The sequence below is a fragment of the Pungitius pungitius genome, chromosome 17, assembly GCF_949316345.1.
Source record: "Pungitius pungitius chromosome 17, fPunPun2.1, whole genome shotgun sequence".
In the NCBI taxonomy this organism is placed as follows: domain Eukaryota; kingdom Metazoa; phylum Chordata; class Actinopteri; order Perciformes; family Gasterosteidae; genus Pungitius; species Pungitius pungitius.
The window spans coordinates 12616252-12634535 of record NC_084916.1 but is presented as its reverse complement, the minus strand read 5'-3'; the positions used below and the strand labels follow the sequence as shown (position 1 = coordinate 12634535).

Below are 18284 nucleotides of genomic sequence, written 5' to 3'. Positions count from 1 at the left end.
ATGCATGACAGCTTGTGTATATTTCTGGTTAATGCACATTTTAACTGGGCCTATCAATCATGAACAGTCTGCTACAAGCAAATACTGTGAGCCACTTGTGTAGCTAATGGCGCTCTCTTGTGGCCATGAGCATAATTAGCTACTGTGAAACCAAAATGACGGGAGAAATTACATTTAAATAGCAATGAATTAAATAGTGACATTGAAGGAAACAGCCATGAAGGAAATGCTTCGTGGCTCCCTCTCACGGGTAAAGGCTGGGATTTGTCCATGGGAAGGTGATAGAAGTAGATGAAACATTATCATTTCGCCGTAACGTTTAAGTGACTCACGTGGGGATTTCATGATTTGAGCTTCAAAGCTCGCTTAGCGTTAGCATGAATGTAGCCTTGCACTAGGCACACCGCCCAGTGGATTAAAAAAAAACGTTTTTTTTAAATAGTGGGCTACTCTTTTTATAATATCTCCAAGTGCAGCGCCATTTCCAGAAAAAATCCTTTTCTCCTGCTTTATTATCCACAGCCGACGTGGCGCATTTGAACTGACGCTAACAAGTGAATCTCTGAATGGATGCGTGTGTGACATTGTGATAGAAAGACATTACTACACGCTACAATGCGTTCACTCAACGAGGACTGAACCTGCGCCGCCATTGGTCAATGCTGTGTGACGGAAAGCCGGAGTGGGCGGGGCCTGTCTGTTTGATTGGCGTCGTGTTCTCTGGTAGTCTGCCGCGGGACCAGGACAGACAGCTGAGAGGGGGGGGGGGACTGAATGTCCAACCGGGACATGTCGGTGGACTACCGCGACCTCGCAACGCACGATTAACAGGTACGTCGCGGCTCGTCATCGTGTTTGAATGAATTTATTCCTCCGGCTGTCGAACCGTAGACAAAGGCACTTTGCCGTGTTTGAGGTGCAGTGGAGTTTGACATGTTTGTCCCCCCGACAGAGAACCCACTCTGCTGCGAGAACAGGCTTTATTCTGAGACAGCACGCGCACGGTGCCCACAGGGCGGGTGGAGGGGGTGGGGGGGGGGGGGCACCGTTTCCCTTCCTTCTCCCGCACATCACGAGGAAGGCTTCAGCGGATGAGTTGTAGCTTAGTCGTAAGAAGTGCGCGCACAATAACGGCCACAATGGCTCAGACGGGCAACACACAAAAATGGCCGCACGTGTGACAAGATCCGCGTGAGCGTACAGTTGTCTGGTCGGAACGACGCAAGCCTTCTACGTGGAATCCGGCGCACGGTTCAAGCGCACCGGGCCGGGCGCACGGATGTGCGGGCCACGCGTCAGAACCGTGGCGTCGGATCCGGGACTTGGGGAGGTATCGGGGAGGAGCCGCAGGTCTCCGCGCTGAGACGGGATGAGAGAATACGGTTAAGAGACCCGTAATGATGGTCTGTGTAACAGTGTGGCGGGCTTCAGCGGAAGCGCTTTGGCACAGAAAGTCGCGCGGTGACGTGTGCAACGGTGACTAAATGTTCTGGAAAAATTACTTTTGGTCGAGAAAAACTTTCGCAACAATTATAAGGAAAGGTTTGTTTGTTTGCAGCTGATGCTGAATGAGAGCAGAGATGATTTGGGCGGTTGGGGTTGGGTTGGGGGGGGGGGGGGGGGCACAGACTGGCCGACCGGAGACGCAGCCAGACGGCCCGATCGATCGATCTATCTTTTTTTCTCTTTTCCGTCCACTGAGATGTATAATAATGGACTAACACGTTGTCAACAGCAGTTTATGTGAGCGCTTAATCGAACCATCAAAACCACTTCTCAACAGACATCTCTCAATGAATGGCGGGACTTCCCACGCCAGAGTAGCACAGGGTTTTACCACGTTTAGGGGGACGCCTGTGGACATCTTTGGCGATCCTTCCTAGTGCTATATAGGCCACCAGACCACTGAGAAGGGTCTCAATGATCTTGTTTATGGTTTAGTCTCTCATCCTTCCGATCATGCAATAAGCCATAATTTAATTTGTTGAATCTAATTGGAGGAAGGCATGGAGACAGCTTTAGTGCATTGAGGGACATCTACATTCACTGGGCAGGATGGGGAGGATGGGCTTTATCGGTGGACTGGAGTTTTGTGGAATGAGGCACAAATCGACCTTTATGCCTTTGTATCATTCTTACCCTGTTAGATACACGCTGTTTGAGAGTTGTCAGTGAGTCATTTGGAGAGACCAAATCCATTGCTCGGAAGCTTCTGGCTATGGGAGCGACGGTAAGGAAAAGGGAGGGAAAGGTTGAGCAAGAGAGAGAAGGAGGGACACAAACACACGGATTGGGGTGACTCACACATGCCAACAACGGGATAGCTATCTACACACCTTATAATCATCCCTCCCTGGCCTGCATCAGCAAAACCCCACAGTTTACCCATTTCTTAACACCAGAGCAGTTATGACGAGCTAATTGCAGCTCTGTCAAAAACGTAAGCAAATGACTAACCTGTTAGGTGAGGATCATCTCAGGGGAAACTTTGTGTCTGAATTGCTTCAGGGCTAATGTTTCTGACAGCATTTTCTGCAGCCTATTGTGCTGATTCAGTGGATTTTGGTCCGTCACGAAAGCCTTAAAGATGCACACCCCTGCAGACTAACAATAACAATACCCATAATAGCCACGCAAAAACACATCCTTTTACATTTTAATCTCCATGATGAAGACTCTGATGCAAGTAAACAGATGGAGAAAAATGCCAAAATAATGATGTAGGTGCAGATCATTGTTTTGGCAGAAAGGTCTGCTGATGAGATTTAAGAGCAGGGTGTAAGCAGCCAAAAGCCACAGTCATTTGAACTCTAGCAGCACCAGCTAGTATATTAACCATTTGAGACCAAATTATTTCCCTCTTTCACCATTCAACGTCAGTTTTTCCTTTCTTTAAACTTTGCAGTCCTGTCAAGTGCTGTTGCATCCCTTTGCCCGCCTCTCTGCCTCCTCTCCCCATCTTTGCCTTAATGCTAACAATCATCAACAGGAGGCTGAGCGGAAGCAGGTGCACCCGGGTGTGACGGGTTGGATTATGTCAGAGGGAGGGGCTCGTTATTAAGACGACAGAGCGTTTGGCGCAGAAGGGTTTTGACAAGCCACGGACGGCCGCCGGAAACATATCATCTCAAGCCACGCCGCAAAGCACAAACACTCAACAGGCCGCAATATCACAGACGAAGAGTGTTGTGATTTAAAATGATGTCATTTCGTTGTCATTTTTGGAGCAATTGATGCCCTTGTGTCAAACGGTGATGATTGAAAATTGCAGTGTCAGGTAAGGAGTAGAGGTAACATGAATCAGCAGAAAAAGTGGGTAAAGCTGAATTTTCATCATTGGTGTGACTGAGCGGATTTCAACGGCTGCAATGACAGGAAGGTAACTAGGTTACCGGACACGGTAACGGTAAATATTCTGCAGATATTAATCCGTTAAAACGGGCCATCTCGGCTGTAGCAGCGTAATCCCATGCACATTGGTCGGCTGTGTTAACACACGGAGTGACCTAGATAGCGTTTGTCTGGAGGCAGCGGGTGACGGTTGCAAGGCAAGGCAAGATGGGGTTGGTTAATTGCTGGTGGTGATACGAAGCCACGCATCCACGTCCAAGCCCCTGAACCTCTCGTGCCCCCCCCCCCCCCCCCCCGTAGCGGGCACTGCCAAGGACAAATAAACTGCCCTGTGCGACCCACCGCCGCCAGCCAACGGGGTGACATCTGGACTCCCAGGGGGGGCGGGACGGAGCGGCCCGGCCCTCTTTTGTGATTCTCAAGTCATGGAGAGGAACTGGGAGTGACGGCTGCTATGAGAGCCGCGAGCCTCCGGCTCAGCGAGGACTGGGACGGCACAGTTTTTGTCAGGCAGAGAATGGAGGTGGACAGAAGATACGGACCCGGATTGAATGGCTTCTCCGTGTTAGATGCCCCGTGGGATTGACTCTGCGTGTCCAATTTGTCTTTCGTGACCTTATTGTGGCTTCGTACTCCATCCGCCGCTAACAAGTCATCACAATGTGCTCTTTTAGACGCAGAGTCTGAGGTAGAGCGCGATTTTCCTACCCGCTAGCGTGACCAGTGACTAGGAGTTAATGTGTGATACCGCAATGATGTTTTGTACTAAAATAAACCCTCTGATCCTTCCATAATCCCCACTTCCACGATCCGTCCATCATCTGAGTGCTCGGCCGGCGCCGGCCACTCAGAGGGTGTCTGTTGGCTTGTCCCTTCACACCGGCCAATGGCAGCCCGTGGTCGCCGAATGAGCACTTCCTGTCAAATCCCCCCTCCGTCCCACGAGGAGGGGAACGAGCAGCCTGCAGTGATGATCTAAGGACACCAAGGGAGTCCGGAATCCAGGGGTTTATCTTTAAATCAGTGTGGAAAAAGGTGGACTGGGCTGCTGAGATATCGTACTGCGGGGATGTAACCCGGTTCCCGGTCCTGGAGATGACGCCCGACCTTGGCATGCAAACAAGTGCACATTAATACGCAAAGTCTGCGAGAGCAAATCAGAGGTCAGTTACAGAGGCGTCTGCATTCAACGACCACTCACACCAGGCTTTCTTATTCTCTCTGGTTTTACCTGTTCGCTCTCGTCCCTACAAGATCCGAGAAGCTTTTCCCTGTCTCTGTTTATTCTTTAAATCTCCTTTATAACGGCTAATGTGCCTTTTATTTATTCTTGCCTCCCTTGATCGGACTCTCTGCTCCGAGTGCCCCGAAACCCATTTTTATTTGTGCCTCTAAAATCTAGTTCTGACTTTCCCCTTCTCATACCGCAGCGATTTACCCCCTCCTTCGTTCCCCTTCTCGACCTTTCATTGGACCGGCTCCTTCCCCGCGGCGCAGGGGATTTGGTGAAGAATTGCACCGGTGGCTTTGGCTCCATTAACATTCTTCGAAGGGATATCTTTCACTCCCAATGAGCGTGCCGAGGCCTGATTGTAATCTGCGTTGCGTAATGAATCGACCTCTCCATCTCTCTCTCTCTCTCTCTCTCTGCCTCTCTCTTCCGCTCATGCGATAATTGGCTCCAGTACGATGGGCAAAAAGTCCATCTATTCAAAAGTGTTGAATAGATGTTCCCCCTGTGTGTGCTGTAATCACCTTGTAAACTGTTGCGATCCTTTACTGACGTATTCATATTCCCAATTGTAGCCAATTCAGTGGATGCTTTCATGCCTCTATGTTGTGTGTGTTTGCAGGCATCAGATATTTTAATGTGTATTTGTAATCACACAATGTCTTTGTGTTTTCTAATGGTCGGTTCCACTGTGGCTGTTCAGAGCAGCACGATCGGGCGATGCCCGACTTTGCAGTTCTATGAGACACGTGATGATAGAAACATGGCGTTTAGGGTCTTTTTCATCTTCAGTAAGAGTCAATTATGAATAGAAATATATATAAAAAAAATGTTATGCTTTCAGAAGCTCCAGAACAAGTTATTGAACTCTATTTTTAGATTTTTTGGGATATTATTTTCAGATTTAAAGCCAGAGGTTTTCTTCTTTTTAAGGAAGAATCGAGCCAAGATGCATTCATAGATTTGACATTACAAACATTGGTTTCTGTATGTCAGCCAACACGCTTCGTCATCACTTCCTGGGCGAACTGGCCGCTTACTACGTCGACGGCACAGCGCCAGCAAGTGATGCGGGCGTCCCTGAAGTCCCTGGCGTAGGACGCCGTGTCGTCCCGGATGACTCGGTGCGTCGCTCTGAACCAACAGCGGCCTCAGTTCGCCCCGAATGAGACTCCCACCTCGCAGAAGACGTGTGTGACACAGATGGATGAAACGGATAATCCTCTGGGGGGGAAAAGACGGAGTCATTAGATGTGCGTGTGAGGGATGAGCAACGCTCATGGACCCGAACCGCTCGAGCGTGTGTGTGCGTGCATTTTGAGGAGTGGTGAAAGCCGGGCGTGCAGGAATGAAGGTCCGACTGAATGCGCGTGTCTCACGAGGATGAGCGGGCCGTTCACACGTCTCTCTCGCAGACTGCAGGTTCCTCCCAGTTGACCGATGAGCAGCCAGTAGGACCCGGGTTGGGCAGCGCCGAGGGGGCACGAGGTGAACATCTCAGTGGTGACCCACCAGAGGGTCGACTGACCGCCTTAGAAGCGAAGATGTGCTGATCACTGCTCCGAGAAAAAGTCCACGTGGATGACACAGAATGGTTCATCCGTATTTACAGGCCACGCTGATGTCAGTCGAAAACAGTGCATATTGATGCAGAGCACGTATCCGTATACCAGCATTTACTGCGTATACATCCGATGGCTGACGGAAAGCATTTCTTTTTTTGTTGTTATTTGCCATTTTTATGGTGCCATTACATTTTTGGCCCTTCAGCATATAATAGCGTATGCTATTTTCTCAATGTCTGTGTTAACGTCCCATGATTCCATTTGATTCGTAGAAAACAACACGCAGCCGTTCTGCCTCAGTCAAACTCGTCCAAAGGGTTTTCTACAGAGGAACAGTTACTTTTTTTTAGAAAGAAACTCATACGTGTAATCAACAATCTGCGTACTGCTGTTTGGTTCTGTGGGTCTGGGTTTCAACTAACAGAGGTGTACTGAATTTTTCACAGGCGGTGGTTATCAAACCGTCTCCAAACCAGACAGTGTGTCACGCTGTTGCCGATGTATAGATGTTTGGAGGCTGCATACGTCGTGAGAAGGAGAGAGAGAGAGATAGAGAGAGAGAGATCCTGTAATCGCGGGCCTTTGTGGCCGGATTACAATCCCATGGTGCGGATCGGGGGAGGGGTTGACCGCTCACGTTGAGCGGGTGGGGTGGAGGGAGAGGCGGAGCGGATTAAAGCCCAAAGATCTGCTACTTGCACAGCTGTGTCGCTGTGGGAGGGGCCTGTTTTGGGTGACTCTAAACACTGGGACGTATTAGCCTCTTAGTCTCTTTTTGTGATTCCACTGCATCTTAAACTAAATCCCTTCTGGACCAAACCCAACCGCTCCGCTGGGCTCCTTCATTCGGCCTTTCGGTTATTTCCGTCCATCGTTTAGGTGGAGTATGGCATGGATTTATCATGACCCTTTTTTTAAATTCATTCGAGGTCTTTTTAATAATTTGGGGAAGCAAAACAGCAGGTTAAAGCTTGCACGTATCAAACAAAGTAGAGCAGCATCTGGATGGATTGGCACAACGTTGCATACGTTACATATAAGAATTGTAATAATGAAGATAATCTCGATTTATAGCATATAAAAGCATGCTTAACGGCTTACGGTTAGCATATTGAACGTGTTAGCATACAAAAGATACCATTCAGATCAACGTGTGAACATGTAATGGAATTTGACCGATTTTCTGGGATCTCTCTCAATGTACATTTTCAGAAATAGAAATTACAGCAAAGTGCGTGAACAACCAAGCTGGACAAATAGAAGGGTAGAGGTGTAAAAAAAATATAACAATGTTCCTTCCAAGAAACTACTGCACCAGTAGCTTTCCCAAAAGTATTTAGGCTCAGTCATGCAGCATCCCAAAATGCTCATAGTCCGGTTTCACTGAGTTAGGACAAGTAACTTGAAGAAAAGAGGTTAAAGAAAAAAGAAGAGGGTTAAAAAAAAAGAGTTCTTTTTAGGAGGCGGACGACCGCTGAGCAAATACTTCCGAACACACGCTGCACACGCTGAGAGTTCTGATGGGACAAAGAAGAAGGAGACGAGTGGGAATGTGGGGTCAGAACCCCTTCAGTAACACTTATGTAAGATGACTTACATAATCACACCTTCAACTCTTGTGTGTGTGTGTGTGTGTGTGTGGGGGGGGGTGGTCTCTGTCTAGACAAGTGGGACAACTATATTTTGGGTGGGGTGAGGGCAACAAGAGGACTCAAGCAAGCCCACAACAGCAGGAGAGAATTGTGGGATTATGAGTGTGTGTGTGTGTGTGTATCACCGGTGGAGGGGGGAGGGGAGAAGGGGCGCTGGGGGGGGGGGGGGTGATGGTGAGGAAGGGGAGGTATTAAAGCCGGAGTGGAGGGAGGAGATTGAAAAGCATCGAACGTATTTCCACATCTGTGTGTTATTGCTCTCCAGCGTTCTCTGTCGCTTTTCTATTCTTGTGAGCTCATCTTCACATTAAATGTCTCCCCCTCATCTTTCCTCCTCCTCCTCCTCCTCCTCCTGCTCTCCACTCCCTTTTCCCTCCCCGTCTTTTAACCTTCCCTTGATCTTAATCCCTCTCTATTGATGCTTGCTTTGCTTCTATCCTTCTCTGTCCTCAACCCTCTCTCTCTCTTGCTGTGTTTCGGGGAGTTTAGTGGGTCAGCAGTGCCAGAGAAGACGATTGGAGGACAGAAGACGTAGTTGCAGAACTGCTGGTGATTTACGAGCGGTTTGCCTTAGCATACTTGTGGCGGCAGAGAGGAAGAAGGAAGTCTTGGCCATGGTCACGGCAATGGAGGACGCCTGTCCCAATGGGGTACGGGAGGAGGAGGAGGAGAAGGAGGAGGTGACGCCCCCGGGACAGCTCGGCGTGGAGGGGCCCGCGGCAGTGCAGTCCGCCCAGGAAGCAGATACGTCCGGAGGTGAGGACAGGAGGAGGAAGAAGTGTCACCCGGGAGGGAGGAGAGACCGTAGTCCTTGATTAGATTTTAGATTGGCAGTCGGTCAGGAAACTAAGAGACAATGAAGTGGTTCCTCAGATCTGACCAATAAACTTTGTTTCAACATTTTATTACTTATCTTAGAGTGTTTCCAACCATTGCCACCAACGCTAAGCAGGGCAACCAATTGTTCATAATCTTAAAGTTCGAGCACAAGCTTCTACCAGTGACCCAGTACTTTTAGCGAACGTTATCTTTTATACTATTTATTCCCATAACCTCCTCTTTGTAAAACCATTTCAACAAATCAACTAGTTTTTAACCTATTCATTGCAACCCTCATTAAACCATTGCCTTCGGATAACAACAGTCTTTTATCTATGAGCTCAGTATTTAAACCCATCATCCATTACTGTAGCTAACGGTTTGAATTGTTTATTCCTAAGATGACTGTTTAGACCTCCTTTCCTTTGCTAACTAGTCAGCTACATTTCATGCACTTTTAATTGTAGCAGCTCAAAATCCTCTCTGAAATATATATATTTTTTGCACTGATTACACGGTAAGAGAGAGACTGCAACCACAGGGTCACAGAGGGAAATAACTGCTGCCAAGCAGGAGGATTCGTGAACATAACACGTGAACGAACCCGCTCGTGTAAACTGTCGCTCGCAGGCGGGTTTTTACCTCCGTGCCGTTGTAGAGACTTTAGGGAGGAGGCTTTAGATCATCTCCACATCCCTCACGGGGTGGAAGAGCATCTACGCGTTGCTTCCCGAGGTCGATAAACACACGCGAGTACACGTGGCGGCGGGGCTGATGAGCAAACATTCCCGCGGTCGAGGTCTGCGGTGACACGGCGAGTTGACCAAGTGGGCGAAGGTCAACTCAGGAGAGCAGAACGACTCGCGATCCAGCTGCTGCGTCGGTGTGTTTTGGAGGTTTTTGAATCGAATCAAGTCCCTCAGGTCAGTTTGATGTATCTTTTTGAAAATTGTAAAGCACAGCATCCGCTAAAAGTCAGCAGTTCTTCCAGGGACTAGTTGTAGGTGTGATTTAGCAAGAGTAGGAAGACAAGATGGTGGTTTAGTACTTGTTCATGTGTGCAGATGTGTTTACAACAATTGGATCTCAATTGGAGTTTCACATTATTCTCCTGCGTTGTCCAACTGTATGACTCGATAGCCTGCAGTGTGTTTTCTTTTTACCTCCCTCCTTTTTGAGAGAACCATAAATATTTAAGGTCCATTTTTGTATGGCGCCTTCGTGCTCGTGGTTATTCGGCCACATTGAGCTCTTTGCTGCCTCGTCTTCCTCTCCTCCTCCTCCTCCCCAATCGTACAACTGCGTGGCTTCTGTATGTATAGTCAATAGTTATACATTTTGGATGACAGATACGAACAAAGAAGCAAATGTTAAATTATTATTTTCATTAACGGCAAGTCATACAGTGTAACACATGCCCCAAAACACAATATTTCATATGATCCTGCTTGTATCATATCAATGCGATTTATTGTAGACAATAATATAAGAGGAATTTATGACGTGGAATGATTTTTTTTATGGAAAGGGACGTTGATTCATACGACACCACAAACATTGATATTTTCTAATACAAATCCTTTTCACGGCCACAGTTTTGCAACCAAATATCTAGATCTAATATTATAGTTTGTCTTGAGTTAAAGACAGAGCACAAGTCAAGGTTAAAGATGATAATCACAGCCTCACAGTCCTACACGTGCTGACTTTGACATATTCACCACCCACATGAGGGTATGATGACACAGAGACGTCCCCGTGTCTTTAGGGGTCTTTAAACGGGTTTACCTGGGCTCTGGGACCCGGCATTAGGGCGTCCACACCCGCCCCCCCTCTGTTTGTGGGCACAGAAAACGAGACTCAGCAGAGTACATCCGGGAGTTGCTGTGCTTCAGTTCAAACTAAACAAAGGAGCCTGTGGGGACAGACCTTTATGACTGGACTATTTTAGAACTTAACATATGCAATTGTGTTCATCCTGAACGGACTCATTGTGACTCCAGGTGGAGCTTTAGTTTGATGAAAGACAGAGGTAGAGATTGGTACTGATCTCCATGAGCCGACATACTCGCGTGTGTGTTTACGCTCGGTGTGACTCTCCTTATCTCCGTCTCTCTTTGTCCCTGTCCGGGTTTCTCTTATCTCCCGACGCGTCCATCCAGGCATGCAGCAGGTGTTGGATAACCTGGGCGAGCTCCCCACCTCCACGGGAGCCAAGGACATCGACCTGCTCTTCCTGCGCGGCATCATGGAAAGTCCCACGGTACGCTCCCCCCCCCCCACCCCCCCCCCCCGATAAGGTAGCACACACGCATAGCTCAGGGGGCAGCGGCTGTGAGCGGACCAGCCTGCCGGCCACCTCTGGGCCCCCCCGCCTTGGATATGCGGTGGTGGCATCTGCACAGATTGATTGAATTTGTGTCCGAGTAGCAGTGAGTTTAGTTGCAGAACTAAATACTCCAAAGGATATATCAGCTCTTACCTGTATGTAGATTCCAACTCAATCAGCAGTACTACTATGGTCCGTCCGCATCGACCCTCCCGAGCCTCTCCGTCTCTTCCCCCCCCCCCCCCCCCCCCCAGGCTCACGAACAGCCGGAGGAAGTGAAGCTGGAGGCGGTGCAGGACAACAACGTGGAGCTGGTGACGGATATCCTGGGCGACATCAACAATCTCCAGGTGAAAGACGACAGCGCGGCCGAACTGTCAAGGATCCTCAAGGAGCCTCACTTCCAGGTGAGGCCACACACGTACACACACACGTACACACACACACACACACACACACACACAGGTACACACAGGTACACACAGGCACACAGGTACACACACACACAGGTACACACAGGCACACAGGTAGAGGCAAAAGGTCAAACGGAAAGTAATTGTCCTCGTTGTTTAGGAAACATTCAAGTAATTTACAGATGATGACAGCAATCAAACCACTTTTCAGTCTCTCGAAATCTTTTAATTTATATGAATAAACGATTAGTCTTGATATTTGTATGTGAATAGTTTATAGTAGCATAGATATTAAGCTCAGCCTTTTTTTGGGATGCATCAACAGAACATTAACCTTTATCCTTAGACGTACCAGGGGCTTTACACAGACAACCAATAGGATTCAGACTTATGAGTGCAGACCAATGAGAGCCCTTTCTGTAGTAAGCTGAGGGATAAGTCCCTATTGCCCTACTGAGAGTACAGAGAGCGAGCAGGAGGGAGGCACAAGTCGGGAAGAAAAAATGAGGGAAACAATTATTAGATCAAATATAGAGCGAGTTCACACACTTGTTTCTTCCCAAATAAATGGCCTGTTAAAAGGAGGTGATAAGGCAGCTTCTCAGGAAACGGGCTTGGGTCAGGGTTCGTGGATGGATGGTCAGCGAACCAACAATTAATGGATTATATTTGGAGGCTAATCCATATTTGGGATTTGAGCCATTAGATGATTGTTTTTCTGCCCCTATTTAAGGACACCCGGACTTCTCTGTTTAGTGTACAAGCGGCTTGGTGTTTACGTTTAGATTCATTTCTTCGTTTGAAAGCTGAAAAACAGAAGACACATATGTGGTGGAAAAAGCTTCCTCTCTACTTTCTGTCTCTGCGTTGAATCTGCTGCTGCCTCATCAGGCTTCACCATTCTACCTCCTGTCCACATGTTCTACCTTTTATAAACCAATACGCTCATTCGGCTTCATAACGTAGAGTTGACATGTGACATGTGACACTGGCCGGATAATGTTTAAACACAACAGGAGCGTAAGGAGAAAACACTCATGGAGTCTCTTGCTTGCAGTCTCTTTTGGAGGCACATGACATGGTGGCTTCTAAGTGCTACGAAGTCCCGCCCCCGACCGAGCCCACCAATGACGCGGCAGTGAACAGCGCTCTGATGCAGGCGGATGCCGTGCGCATGATTGGCATCCGAAAGAAGGCCGGGGAGCCGCTGGTGAGCAGAGAAAGACACCTGTGTGTATCTGCTTGTGTGTGTGTGTGTGTGTGTGTGTGTGCGGATACTGCTGGAGGGGAGTGGTTACGTAAATGAATGAGCGAGTGAATCCCTATGCCTGAGGGATTGTGGGTATGCTAATATCTCCTCCTTCCAAGGGCGTGACATTCCGCGTGGAGAAGGACGACCTCGTCATCGCTAGGATCCTGCACGGCGCCATGATTGACAGACAGGGTCTGCTCCACGTGGGCGACATCATAAAGGAGGTGAACGGGAAGGACGTCGGCAACAACCCCACCGAGCTGCAGGAGATGCTCAAGGACTGCAGCGGGGGGATCACACTGAAAATACTCCCGAGCTACCGAGACGCTCCCGCCCCCCCGCAGGTGAATCACACAAACACACAAACACTTATGCGACGTGTGGCAGATGTCGGGCAGGGGCACGGGGCTTGTGATCGGTTCTTCGGCCCTCCCACAATCCCCTGTGCGAGGAGGTGAACCCTGGGAGCCCTATTAATAACACTCCACACGCTATCTGGGTCACACTAGCTGTTTCTGTCTTAGACACACACACACACACACACACACACACACACACACACACACATGTAAACACACACGTGCTTCCAGTGATCTCATGCATCCTCATATGGAAAGTACAGTAACTCACAAGGTTTTTCGATATTTCCCGTCAGGCGTGAACTACGGACCTTTCGACCAGTTGTGGCTCCTGAGTAAAAAGAATAATTGTGCGTCTTAAATAAATAAGACATGCATTTGGAAACGGTTGTGCGGCTTAAATTGAGCGAAGAACCGTAAAACTGAATAAAACATGATGCGAAAATCCCACCCTGAAATGTGTCTCGGTTTGGCTGCGCAGCGTATTTTTACTGAGTTGTTTTATTGCTTACCTCTGGCTGCTTGTTTAATGGGATTCATCAGCCGGAGCACTTATCGTTCCTGGCAAATGCCTCCGCTGTTGGCGCAGCGGGAGCAGCTGCGGCGGGTGCAGTGCGGGGCGCCGGGTGAAGCGGCTGTGTCAGTTTGTGAGACAGCCTGCTGAGCTTGTGTCTCGGCATTTTTCGAGTTTTTTTTGTTTTGTGTATGTTACCCCGTCAAACTTTTTCTAAACTGTGCGCGTGTCTGTCACAGGTGTATGTGCGCCCGTACTTTGACTACGACCCGGCAAATGACAGCCTGATCCCTTGCCGGGAGGCGGGGATGGCCTTCAAGAAAGGCGACATCCTTCAGATTGTCAACCGAGAGGATCCCAACTGGTGGCAGGTGAGCTTTCCTCCATTTATTTCCTTTTGAGTGACAGCCATTTAAAATCACAGAGACATAAAGATGAAGTTTAATCAAGAATAAACTGAATCTGCTCTGTTCCAGGCGTGCCATGTGGTCGCCGGGGCAACCGGACTGATACCCAGTCAGTTCTTGGAGGAGAAAAGGAAAGCGTTTGTCCCCCGAGACTTTGATGGATCAGGTATGTTAGTGAGCGTTGAGATCTGATCTTTTAAATAAAAGCAATCCTGATGGCCTAAAGCCTTTGTCACTTCTATATTGCTTTTTCCACTGAAAACTGATTCATGGCAATAATGGGCAGTGTAGTCTATGGTCCCATTCCAATGTCCCACCTAACCCTGACCCTTCAGGGACTTAACTAACATCACCTGATAAACAGCCGAGTGTGAGAGTCTTTAAGGGCTTGAAATGGTGTAAATAACATGTCACGTCAATCCTTCCAAAAAGGTTAAGGGTGGAGGTTGGGACTGATGAGGGTGGAGGTTGGGACTGATGTGGGTGGAGGTTGGGACTGATGTGGGTGGAGGTTGGGACTGATGAGGGTGGAGGTTGGGACTGATGTGGGTGGAGGTTGGGACTGATGTGGGTGGAGGTTGGGACTGATGAGGGTGGAGGTTGGGACTGATGTGGGTGGAGGTTGGGACTGATGTGGGTGGAGGTTGGGATTGGACACCATTGGGCACCATTTCCCTTTCCAAAAATGCTCCATGCCTGCCCCCTTGTGGCCAAAAGTCGTAACTGCAAAGACATGCAGGCGCAAATGTTCCTTCTTTCTTTGCAGGAATCCTTTGTGGGACCATAGCTGGGAAGAAGAAGAAGAAGATGATGTACCTGACAGCCAAGAATGCCGGTCAGAAGACTTTTCGTGCTGCCTCCCTGTTTCATCTGACATTTCTAGCGTAACAATTGTGCCATTGCTTAAGCAGAGTTTGACAGACACGAGCTGCAGATCTACGAGGAAGTGGCCAAGGTGCCGGCCTTCCAGAGGAAGACGCTGGTTCTGATTGGTGCTCAGGGCGTGGGGCGGCGCAGCCTGAAGAATCGGCTGATTGTCCTGCAGCCCACGTGCTTCGGCACCACCATGCCCTGTACGTCACACGTTGGCCTTTTCTAACCTCTCTCACGCCGTAACACACAAAACAAAAGGATGAAGGGTGTCTTTTAACTTCTTCAAACAACGCTTCCCTCAGACACTTCGCGGCGGCCCCGTGACGACGAGCTGGACGGAAACTCCTACCACTTCACCTCGAGGACGGAGATGGAGGCGGACGTGAAGGCCGGCCGCTTCCTGGAGCACGGCGAGTACGACGGCAACCTGTACGGCACGAAGATCGAGTCCATCCACGAGGTGGTGGGCACGGGACGCACCTGCATCCTGGATGTCAACCCGCAGGTGGGAGAACAACTTTTAAACATAGAAGGTTGATGAGAACATGAGGTTGATTTGGGGAACGACTAAATGTTTAAACGAGACGGCTTTGCCTGCCGTGTCTCTCCTCAGGCTCTGAAAGTACTGAAAACAGCCGAGTTCATGCCGTACGTGGTGTTCATCGCGGCGCCAGATTTTGACACCCTGAAGGCCATGCACAAAGCCGTGGTGGACGCCGGAATCACCACCAAGCAACTCACGGTAGGTCCACAGCTCCCATGCGCTGATCACACGTTCACACATTCATGTCCACACCGCCGTGGTTACTGACTGATCAAGAAAAAGGACATCAATAACGAATATCAATGAACGTTATCTGTTGTTTCCTTCCTCACGAGAGCATCCCATCGAATACTCATGAGTCAGCCTTTATTTGCCCACCTGGTGATTTACTCCTCTGGCAGTATTCCTGATGTATGAGATATATATATATATATATATTTCTCCTGTGTGTCGGCAGGACGTGGACCTGAGGAAGACGGTGGATGAGAGCGCTCGGATCCAAAGGGCTTACAGCCACTACTTTGACCTGACCATCGTCAACGACAACCTGGACAAGGCCTTCGAGACGTTACACGCCGGCGTGGACAAACTGTGCAGTGAACCCCAGTGGGTCCCGGTGAACTGGGTGTACTGAGGCCCGCCGAGGAGGAAGAGTCTGCAAAATAACATAAGTAGTAAAAGAAAAAAAAAGAAAAGAAATCCTGTTGCTCTTTCTCCTCTTGCACGGCGTGCAACTTTTTTTCTACTCAAAACTCAAAGGGAAAGAGTGCTTATTTATTTTATAACTTTTTACGAAAGATCTTTCTATTCAATGTGGAATTCCATTGAGAACGAGACAAAGAAATCTGGTCACGTACTCGGGCCATATTTTTGCATTAATTTATTGTCGTAGTTGCGTTTCTTGTTTCGTAGTCGTTTCCCTTGATTTTAATTTGTCCGTCTGTGTTTGGTGGACGACGTCCAAAATGAAGACAAGAGAAGGGGCCGGAGGAGAAGACCTTTGAACCCCGAGTCAGTGTCACACGCCTGAGCGACCCGTCTAGCCGGTTTCATCTTCACGTCCAAACTACTTAATCCTTTAGTGTCTTTGTGTAGCCGACCCCAAAAAGCTCCTTCGCCTGTGTCGTCCACAGGATCAACGCCCGTATGCGCACAACTACTCTAGTATGTAAAAGAAGAAAAAACCCCGTCTTCTCTAATAGATCAAACAACGCTAATTCTGTCTAGCTTTTTCATTTTCTTAGTAGTTTTTCATCAGTGTGGTGATTTATACGTGTAGTGTAGCGTTTTGTCACACTTGATCCATTGATTGATTTTTAAATACCCTGTCTGAAGTATGATCATCTACATTGTCTCCCCCCCCCCCCTCTCATCTCTACTCTCTACATGAGCCAATTTGTTAATGTTTTACATATATACATATGTGTGTATATATGAATGTGGCACAAATAAAGCCCCTCCTTATTGTCCTTCGCTTACATGTTGCAGTATGCCAAAGCCCATCCTACTCCAAATAAAGTTTAAAATTCACCCCTTGTTGAAAGTGATTGGTGATTTTAACTGCAGGGCGACGTAAACGTGGGAGAAACGTATAGACTTTGGATGGGAAATACATGTCAAGAGGTAAAAGTAACACTACTGTATTGTTTTAAAATGTTTTTCCTTTTCAAAACAAGTAAAAATACTATTGTCTCGAAAGCACAAACACCTAATAAATGACCACGTATGAAGATTCTCTGCAGTGTATATTTCTATATTATCTCATCCTGTGCCATGTTTTAGGAAACAGCCCTGCTGCCTGTTGAAGCGACGTCACCACAACCGTTTTCTCATTTACAGATTTATAAGCAAAGTTATGAAGAATAAACCTCATGAAATGATTGTTTTGAAAAAACTACAATTAGCTGAACCAAAATGTATGTTTAGCATCAGTAACCAAATACCAAAAGTTGCCAAATACTTATTATATACTTAATATTTTGCAGAATTGTAGACTGTATTATAGAGGAAAGGTCCCAAATGTTTGAATAATATATATAACAGTAGAACTTTAATTCTTATGAAAAGAAAATACTAGCGGCAAAATGATCAGAGGGTTGTAAATACAATTAAATTAATTAAAGTATTGTTTTTGCAATGTATATAACAGTTATTACTCCACTGTACTGTCACATAGCAAATATGCTTTTTTTTTTTAATAATAAAATAATGAGTTAAGTTAAATCCGTTGAAACTTATAGGTTCAACCCTGAAGCTAAATCCAAATCTGTTCTCCAAAGACTTTCACGACAGACAGAAAAATCCAGAAGGTGTCACTAATAACCCTTAATCACTTTGAACCCTTGTGCAAGCCAATTTAAAAAAGGTGCAACATTTGCCTTTTTGATGCCAGGAAGAAGCTTACGAGATTATCTGATAAACTCAAGCATTGAATTCAGAACCACTGACATCTCTTTTTAGGTGTTTATATTGATAGTTTAACATTTTTACCCAGCATGATACTATGATTGTATATTATCCCACTGGCTTTTTTTCCTTCCCTTTTCCTAAATACTCCAACACCATTAAAAGTTTCTGCCATTTTGTCTCGGCACACATTAAGGTTGTAAAAGCACAGGTGTAAAAACCAAAATGAGTAATTGGTAGAATGCCATTTAACATTCATGTGGTATTGTGCGAGCTGGCTCACGTCACACTGTTGTGACTTTCTGGGACGGCTGAATAGAACAACGTTAATATAATTAACACATGTTCTGTTCTTACTTTGACAAGTCCAAATGTCTGCTGTGAAGAAGAAAAAAAAAAGAAAAGAAAAAGAGACCACTGTGCAAACAAGTTCAATCAAACAAATTATGAAAGAGAAAAAGGAAAACTTGAAACATTTTATTAATTAACGCAACGTACAGTCAAGCCAAAGAGTGAACTATATTAAGTGATACGTATTCACATTATGTCCTAACGGGGTTTTACAGCAT

The 18284-nt window shown here is 47.3% G+C and overlaps 1 protein-coding gene across 3 annotated transcripts; it reads left to right on the top strand.

Annotated features, from left to right (window-relative positions):
- The first annotated feature begins 700 nt into the window (after positions 1-700).
- pals2b (protein associated with LIN7 2, MAGUK p55 family member b) lies at positions 701-17044 on the top strand. Of its 3 annotated transcripts, XM_037474451.2 has the most exons (13): positions 701-831; positions 8289-8555; positions 10781-10881; positions 11202-11354; positions 12418-12570; positions 12729-12956; positions 13725-13856; positions 13962-14058; positions 14659-14727; positions 14804-14965; positions 15068-15270; positions 15379-15507; positions 15767-17044. In XM_037474451.2, exons 2-13 carry the CDS (start codon positions 8414-8416, stop codon positions 15941-15943), a joined length of 1746 nt encoding a protein of 581 aa, XP_037330348.2. In that variant the 5' UTR covers positions 701-831; positions 8289-8413; the 3' UTR covers positions 15944-17044. The 3 variants fall into 3 exon arrangements, with proteins under 3 accessions (XP_037330348.2, XP_037330350.1, XP_037330349.1); XM_037474453.2 differs by lacking the exon at positions 8289-8555 and having other exon boundaries at positions 715-831; XM_037474452.2 differs by lacking the exons at positions 701-831; positions 8289-8555 and adding an exon at positions 9371-9541.
- The last annotated feature ends 1240 nt before the right edge of the window (positions 17045-18284 follow it).

What these genes read in the sequence shown, in the direction of transcription:
- pals2b (XM_037474451.2), top strand. Translation starts at nt 8,414, where the DNA reads ATGGTCACGGCAATGGAGGACGCCTGTCCCAATGGGGTACGGGAGGAG. An exon ending in AGAAGGCCGGGGAGCCGCTG is followed by an intron (nt 12,571 to 12,728) that starts GTGAGCAGAGAA and finishes CCTCCTTCCAAG; the next exon opens with GGCGTGACATTCCGCGTGGA. An exon ending in CCGAGACTTTGATGGATCAG is followed by an intron (nt 14,059 to 14,658) that starts GTATGTTAGTGA and finishes CTTTCTTTGCAG; the next exon opens with GAATCCTTTGTGGGACCATA.